The sequence below is a fragment of the Dipodomys ordii genome, unplaced genomic scaffold, assembly GCF_000151885.1.
Source record: "Dipodomys ordii isolate 6190 unplaced genomic scaffold, Dord_2.0 Scaffold49, whole genome shotgun sequence".
NCBI lineage: Eukaryota > Metazoa > Chordata > Mammalia > Rodentia > Heteromyidae > Dipodomys > Dipodomys ordii.
Genome location: NW_012267265.1, coordinates 5,346,555 through 5,355,260, shown reverse-complemented (window position 1 = coordinate 5,355,260; position 8,706 = coordinate 5,346,555). Strand labels below are relative to the sequence as shown.

The following is an 8,706-nucleotide window of genomic DNA, read 5'->3' as shown; positions in this document are numbered from 1 at the left end:
CTTTTTTCTTTTTGCTTATGTGGTGCTGAGGAATCGAACCCAGAGCCTCATGCATGCAAGGCAAGCGCTCTACCACTGAGCCACCTTCCCAGCCCATTTTTGGAACATTTCCTGTGTGTTGCTGTCCTAATTGCTTTATATATTTGTATGTGGTTCACTTATGTAAAGAATTCACAGGTTTCATGTTCCAAATACTGCTAAAAGAGAAATTACACAACTCAGTTTTCAGACCACACATTTCTTTCTCTTTTGCCACTTCTGGGGCTTGATCTCAGAGCCACATGCCCCCATGCTCAGCTTTCTGGCTGGTGCTCTACTACTGGAGCCATGCCTCCAGTCTGTCTTTTTTCTGTTTAATTGTTGATGGTGTCTCAGAGACTTTTCTGCCCAGGTTGACTTTGAATCATAATCCTTCTGATAGCATCCTCCTGAGTAGCTATGATTACAGGTGTGAGGCACCAGTGCCTGACACCTAGCATCTCTTAATGTCTGAGCCTCTGCTTCTTTTCATGAATGAAGCAGAATTATCAGTGGGACCCTGGCAAAGGCGGGTTCCTTCTATTAAAAATGAGTTTTAAGTCAGATGCTACAGAATTGTTTATAATGGCACAAATACATAGCCAATTGATCTCTCTTTTATAACTGTGGAAAATGGTTTAGAGAAAGAGAAGTGCTTTTTATAAAAGTTCATCTCTGCATCGATCCTTGCTAGATTTGGTGATCTTCTCATAGTCATCCTGCTTTTTTTAAAATGCTATAATTTCTCTTCAAAGTTCCTCTGGGAGCTGGGCACTAGTAGGCTGAGATCTGAGAACTGAGGTTTGAAGCCAGCCCTGGCAGACAAATCCAAAACACTCTTACCTCCAATTACCCAGTAAAAACCCAGCGATCGGGATGGGCCTCAAGTGATAGACTGACAGCCTTGAGTCATAAAAAAGCCAAGTGAGAGTGTGAGGCTCTAAATTCAAGCCCTTGTACTGTCACTTAAAAAAAAATAAAACAGTTCTGGGAAATTTTTCCTCTTTCTAACCCTTTCTCTTGAGTAAAGCTAACTTTTTCTCTTTAGTCGACTTGGCTTTTAAAATCTCCTTTTGGGATAATTCTCGTGTGAGGCACATGCCCAAGCAGAAAATCAGACCCTATCACAAAATATATCCTAGCAAGTGTGAGTTTAAACCTCAATAGCCCTCAAAAGAAGAGTTCCCTAGCTAGTGCTTAGACATTTGGTAACCTTTTTGCAATAGAACACAATACCCCTACCTAGAGAATGGGCATCTGCCCCTGATCCTCATCTCTCCCTTTCCCTTACTGGGTGAACAGACCTGCAGTTGTGGCCCTGTTCCCTCACCCATGTCAAGACATAAATGTAGATACCTTTTTCCTACTATGTTGCCATAATCCATAGAAAGATTCTCAACACTCAAGCCTCTGGCTGCCATGCTTTTCCTCTTCCTTTTGTGGATCCCCAGATTTAGACTGAGAAGTTATCCACCCCAGGTTTATATTCAATTGTTTTCAGTTCTCCAGGGAAATGTTTTTAGGTAATGGTTTGAGTGTCCTGGATCAGGCAGATTGGGGATTGAGTCCTTGTTAATACTGGCCATATTGGCTAAAGAGGTTCCTTCCACACATCAGTTTTCACATCCATAAAATAGAAGTGGTTGTAAGTTTTTAGAAGATCGTGTGAGAGTGAGAGATAGTATATTCAAATCATTCAGAAGAGTGTCTGGCTCCCATTAAGCCCTCAGCAGCGATTTGACTCATGCCTGTAATCCTGGCTACTCAGGAGGCTGAGATCTAAGGATCATGCAACATAACATAAGATGAATAATTCCAGTTCCATAGAGCTGTTGAAAGCATTAGTTAATACATGCAAAACACTTATGCTTTATAGATTCAGTAAATGTTTGTTGAAGATGAAATAATTTAGCCAAGACTTGAGTGTATCATGTGCAATAAAATGTAGGCATAAGAGATGGCAGGAAATGATATATAAATCTTGAACTAGGATGTATAGAAAGGTAGTTTGGCCATTTTTTAACAAGGCTTTTTATCCTTTAGGAACTCCATTTGTTGTTAGGAATTTTATATTCCTCTTAAAATTGTATTCAGCATCCTTCTTGTCTGTCTCCTCAACACACAGGTGCTCCCATTATCATGTCTTTTCCACACTTCTACCAAGCAGAGGAGAAGTTCACTTCAGCCATACATGGCATGAATCCAAATAAGGAAGACCATGAGACATTTGTGGACATTAACCCTGTGAGTGCACCTTCCTCCTGGAGAGAGAGCAGAGGGTTTCACCCTGAGCATTTTTTTTGTTGTTGTTGGTTGTGGGGCTTGAACTCTGGGCTTGGGTGCTGTCCCTGTGCTCTTCAGCTGAGCATTCTTAAGAAACATGCAATCTTGCTGTGTGCTGGTGGCGTAGGTCTGTAATCCTAGCTATTCAGGAGGCTGAGATCTGAGGATCATCACAGTTTCAAGCCAGCCTGGGAGAGGAAAGTTCATGAGATTCCTATTTCTAATTAGCCACCAAAAAACCAAAGTAGTTCAAAGTGAGACATCATTAGCCTTGAGCAGAAAAAGCTCAGGGACAGTTCCTAGGCCCTGAGTTCAAGCCCCACAACTGATGAAAGAAAGAAAGAGAGAGAGAGGGAGGGAGGGAGGAGGGAAGGAAGGAAGGAAGGAAGGAAGGAAGGAAGGAAGGAAGGAAGGAAGGAAGGAAAGAAAGAAGGAAGGAAGGGAAAGAAAGGAAGGAAGGAAGGGAAAGAAAGGAAGGAAGGGAGGGAGGAAGGGAGGGATTATTCTTTACCCTGATGCATTCAAGTGGAGAAAAAATGAGTCCAGTGTTCCTTGAGATGTGGTCTCATAGCCAATAATTAGAAGGCCAGACTGCAGAAATATGAAGACACTTACTACATCTATCTGGCTGGCTGGCTGGCTGGCTGGCTATCTGTCTGTCTGTCTGTCTGTGTGTCTATATGTCTGTATGTTTGTATGTCTGTCTGTCTACCTACCTACCTACCGACCTATCAACCTATTTGTTTATCTACCTACCTACCTATCAACCTATTTGTTTATTTATTGTTAGTCCAGTCCTGGAGCTTGATCTCAGGACCTGATCTCTTACCTTTTTCACACAAGGCTGACACCATACCACTTGAGCCACAGCTCTACTTCCAGATTTTTGCTGGTAAATTTAACATAAGGGTCATATAGACTTTCTTGCCCAGGCTGGATTCAAACTGTGACCTTCAGAGCTCAGTCTCCTAAGTAGCTAGGGTTACAGGTGTACATACCAGCACCTCGTTTGAACAAACCTGCTTTGAGCTATAAACTGGGTATATAGCTCAGTAGGAAAGCACTTGCTTAGCACGGAAAAGGCCCTGAGTTCCAGCTCTAACACTTAGGACTAAAAAATGTTCCTCTGCCTACTTGTTGCCAGTAGTCCACATTTAAATATGCATATTAGTTTCAGCCACTTTTGCAAACCTCTTTCTTACAAGTACTTTTGAGGGTTAATTATGCAATGAGATTACAAAGCACCAGATACACATACACTTTAGTCCTATACTCATAGGCTCTCATTGCACAATGTGAGAATCTGTCACTGTGGAAGCCAAACAACAGGTCAGATAACTTTATTCTTGGCCCTTTGAATACTGTGGAGCAAATCAAAGTAAAAGTATTCTTTTAGCACTTTATGGACTATGCTCATTGGGTCTGTGCCCGAGGAAATAGTGAATGACATCACTGAGACTGCCTTCCTTCACTCTCAGCCATTGGTCAGACAATTCCCTTTCATCAATCAAACTAGGAGTGGTGGCTGTGGCCCAGGGATCAGCATTTTCCCATACTTCAATGCAAAGATGAGGGCTACATGGGGAAGGCAGTTGCTACAGCCACTCCCTCTGGATGGACATCCTAGACTTGAACATCTTTCTCTGGCAGGGACCACCATCTTCCTCTGAGTTCTGGCTATCTGCCAGTGTATCCAGATCTGCCTGGGGACCTGTGGGCTGGAGTCCTCTGGGGATTTCAATTCAAAGTATCAGCCATCTGAGAGGCTAGTCAGAAATACCTACTCCCCAGACCCACTGAATTGAATCTACATTTGAGCAGATTTTCCAAGGATTCACATCAACATTATAAAGCCTTGGTCTGTCTACACAGTACTTGCTATATTCTGGGATTGATTTTCCACGGTCCCAGTCTGTCCTGCTAACCCTACTCATGGCCACCCTGATCCACAGAATACACAGAAGTGATGCTCTATTAAAAAACTTATATTTGTGGTTTAACAAATCCTGATATTTTCTCTTCCCTTCTGATTTGCAGTTGACTGGAATTATTCTCAAGGCTGCCAAGAAGCTCCAAATCAACATTTATGTCAAAAAAATTGATGACTTTATGTAAGTTTGGCTTGTTTGGCATGAGTCTTGCCCCATTGACTTTTTGGTAGGGTCACTGTGTGTGAGGGGAAACAGTTCATTTCTTCCCACTGCTCACCTCCACTCTCAGGTGTACAAGATCAGCATGGCCAAGGAATTGGCTCTTGGAATTTACTTCATCAGACACTTGCTATGGTGCTGTTATGGATGAGGCATTGTTCTAAGCATTTTTGAAGCACACAGTTGTATTGTCCACCTGAGGCACAGAGGGTTTAAGTAATTTGTTGGAAATCATATAGCTGGGAAGAACTGTAGGGAATAGGGGCTATTTTTTAACCCATGCCCTGGAGATGATCTCTTACCCACCTTGACCCCAGTTTCCATCCCCTTCTCTCTCCATTCCCTCTTCCCCCACCTGGAGGCCAGCCCTAGCACTCTTTTCTGGATGTTTAATAAAGTCTCTTGACTCCAGCTTTCCCTCCAACAGACCAGCTACAAGCCACTTCTTCATTAGAATTCCTAAGTATAACCAACCTCCTGTCCTAACTTTTCAGTGGGAATTTTGTGGAAGTAAGAAAATACTTACAGTATTGAATGAAAAATCAGAATGTAAAAATACATATACACTGGGCTTGCTTGCTGATACACTGTAGGGTAACTTCCAATTGATGTGTTTACAAAGATTACTCAGAAGACTAGAGTCAATTCTAGATAATTGAATGGAATAAGTGTACTGGTATTTGCATATAAATGTCTCTCCAAGCGAGCCTGCCATGCCAGGGATCTATAAAATAACATCATTCTCTGTCTTCATAGTGAAACTGGAGACATTAGAACCATGGTTTTCCCAGTGATGTATATCAGTGAGGTAAGTCCTGAGAGGCAGGGGTTGGGAATGTCTTGACTGGCCAGGCTTAGAGAACTTCCGTTTGCTATTATAACTATGTGTAATTGAAAGAAATGACAAAGGAGAGAAAGATGATTTTAAAAAAAAGCCCATTGGCTATATCCAGAAAATTTCTTTTCAATGCTATAAGAAATTGTTTGTGCTTAGGGACACAAAGTTGGAGAAATGACAGAAATTCATTTCCTTTCCAAGAACATTAGTTGGGGACTGGGCTTGGTGTGTGTTTGTAATCCCAGCTACTTAAGAAGCAGGGATAGGAAGGTCTCTATTTGATGCCAGCACAGGCAAAACCACAAGACCCTATCTGAAAAAAAACTAAACTAAAAGCAAAAGAACTGGGGGGTGTGGGTTCAAGTGATAGACATCCTGAGTTCAACTCCCAGACTCCGTAGAAACAGGAGAAATTGCCAGCACTTAGGCATCCAGTTAAGCTTTCTTTGTCTCCTTTGAAGCCCTGTCATCTTAAGACCCCTATAATTGATTTTTTTTCTAAATCATACATAAGATTTATTGTAGTTTTATCTCCTTAATTTCCCCCATAGTTTTGATGGAGAGAAAATGAACTTTTTCCTTTTTTAATAAATTCTCAATTGGTGGTCTTCTATTATTAACAGCATGTTTTAACATTCTTATTTTGCTCTAAAAATACTTATTTTAGAAAATTTAGTACCATATAGCAAGAAAAGGAAATACTAAAATCGCTATGTATCAAGTCTAATCAACTTACTGTTTGTAATTTTATTTATTTTTACTTTTTTATTCTTTTGCTCATAGCAAGGCTTGGGCTCATGAGCCTGGAGTTCACTTGGATTGCTTGCTTATGACTGACATTCTACCAATTAACTATGCCTGCAACCTGGCTTATTGCTACTCATTGTGGTAATAGAGGTTCATAGCCTTTTCTGCTCTGGGAAAGCTTTGAACCTGGATCCTCTTTACAAGTGTGAAATTCCCAACCCCTGGCTCAGTTCAATAAAAACAAAGCCAGAATTGTTGCTCATGATTGTTACGGAGTTAAGCTCATCCACAATGCAGAGTGATGAGTAACTCTGCGCTCAAAATGAACAGTATTATTCTAGTACATTCCTTGGCTAGGAATATACTTGGTTAATATATTCTAGTATATTTTCTTGGCTATTTTGGACAGCCCCATAACTGACTCAAACACTTGATTGAGGCATCTGGTCCTGATGATTCTACATAGAACCAAGAGAGATTATAAAGTACACATACATTTTGGGGGTATTTCCCTCATTCATTTAATCAACCAGTATTAATCACAAACCTACTGGGTACTGGGTACTGGGTACTATGCCCACTGTGGACTTAACTGAAATGTCTTATCTCCAAGCATCTCACAATCACTGGGAACAAAAGGTAAACAGACAGTTAAGGTACTGGGTGCAACCACAGAGGTGAAGGTTCTAGAAAGTGTGGTAGAAACTTTCATCATCCTCAAAGTGGTCAGGGATTACTTCAGGAAGGAAGTAATCCTGAGTTAGATCTTGAAAGAATTGTCTTATACAAAAACCAATACTGCAGCATTTCTGAGTACTTCCCTCCTCTTTTCTAACCTCTGTTAGAAAAGTAAATGGTCTGGACACCAGTGGTTCATGCCTGTAATACTAGCTACTTGGGAGGCTGAGATCTGAGGATCATGATTTGAAGCTAGCCTAGGGAGTAAAGTCCATGAGACTTATCTCTAAGCACCAAAATGCCAAAAGTGGGAAGCATGGTGCAAGTGGTAGAGCACCAGGCTTATACAGGAGGTAGGAGGAGGGTGGAAACCAAGAGTCGGAGGCCCTGAGTTCAAGATCCAGTACTGTAACAAAGACAAGGAGAAGGAGAGGGAAAAGGAGAGAGAAAAAAGAGAGAGAAAAGATACTAATACATAAATTCCCACTCTGGGTACTCTACTTTTTAAGTTGATTTCAAGTATAGCTGGATTACTGACAAGAAGGTTTAACCAAATTGTGTTTGATGATATGAAAGATAGTTAAAAAAAAAAACCCACAAACTAATTTGTTGGGTCTCCGTCCCACGAAAGACGGACGGGTCCGAGGAAAGGTAAGTGTGGCACTTGCCCGTTCCCCAGCCTCCCTCAGCCCGGGAGACAATCAGACACAGTGGGGAGCCAAATCCAGCATGGAAGAAAACTCATTTATTAACAGAGAGCAGCCCTTTTTAAAGCCAAAAGAGCGGGTGGCCTGGCAGGGGAGGACGAGGAACCAATCACTGTCAAGGTCACACCCTATCATGCACCTAAGCTTCCAGGAACATAAGGCAAATTGGGTTCTGCCCACTCTACTCTCTCTCAGCGCCATCTTTGCTGCCCGTCTACTCTACAGTAAATCGGGCTCTGCCCACTCAACTCCCTCTTAGCGCCATCTTTGCTGCCCATGTGCTCTGCAGATTCCCCCTTTTTTGTTTTAATGGCAGGCCCACCTCCCAATTAGTTATTCTTTTCCCTTCTCTGTAAAGGTTGGTTTAACAGGATTACATTGATAAGGATAGCATTGGCTACGCAGGGGGTTCGAAGCAAGTCTGGGGTCGAGATTCGCCAGACTAGGATAGGGAGGGCCTTGTGCAGGATCCAAGAGCCCGTCCCAGTTACCTCATATCCCCACTTAGCACAGTAATAAACATCAGCCCCACCACATAAAATAAAGAAAATGATAACCCAAATGAGTAGTCATGAAGAGTATTCTATTTTCTTGACCTTTCAGAGTGTTCTCATTGATGAAGAGAATGCAAGGCAACTGAAGTCTATGATTAACACTGCTATGATCGTCACCAACATCCCCTACATTGTTATGGCACTGGGTGTGTTCTTTGGTTTGATCTTCACCTGGCTGGCGTGTAGAGGACAGGCATCCATGGATGAGGTGAGTCCTGGCTGAAGGAATTTTTCCCTTTACTGAATAGCATGACTGAGAAGGTCTTTAGCTGTGCTCATTGAAAGGCTATCACCCGAGGGCTTATGGTATGTTGTGGTGATTTCATGCTTCCATGACTGTTGGACCAAATGGTAAGCAAGGTGGCAGTGTCAAAGAAGGGTATTTCAAGGAAGGTAGGGAGACAGAATAATGCCTTCTGGTATTTTGAGTTCTCTTGGTGAGGATGGAATCATGGGCATATCCTAATAGAGGTAGCTTTACAGCTTTGAAAACTACAACCTGAGTGAATAGGAAGAAAATGCAATATATAGCATGAAGAATAACATGTAACATTATAACATTATATAGGTGGACAATACGTGCATGACACTAGCTTACATCACACTGACTTCCACATTCTTTTTTTTTTTTTTTTGGGTCCGGTTGTGGGGCCTGAACTCTGGGCCTGGGCGCTGTCCCTCAGCTCTTCAGCTCAAAGCTAGCGCTCTACCACTTGAGCCACAGCGCCACT

At 42.1% G+C, this 8,706-nt stretch overlaps 1 protein-coding gene across 1 annotated transcript in view; it reads left to right on the top strand.

Annotated features, from left to right (window-relative positions):
- Positions 1–8,706, top strand: part of Scarb2 (scavenger receptor class B, member 2) — an 84,561-nt gene that overhangs the window by 71,794 nt on the left and 4,061 nt on the right. The window contains exons 10-13 of the mRNA XM_013020094.1: positions 2,144–2,262; positions 4,339–4,412; positions 5,208–5,259; positions 8,025–8,183. Of these exons, the coding sequence (XP_012875548.1) occupies positions 2,144–2,262; positions 4,339–4,412; positions 5,208–5,259; positions 8,025–8,183 (404 nt within the window). The remainder of the gene's footprint in view (positions 1–2,143; positions 2,263–4,338; positions 4,413–5,207; positions 5,260–8,024; positions 8,184–8,706) is intronic.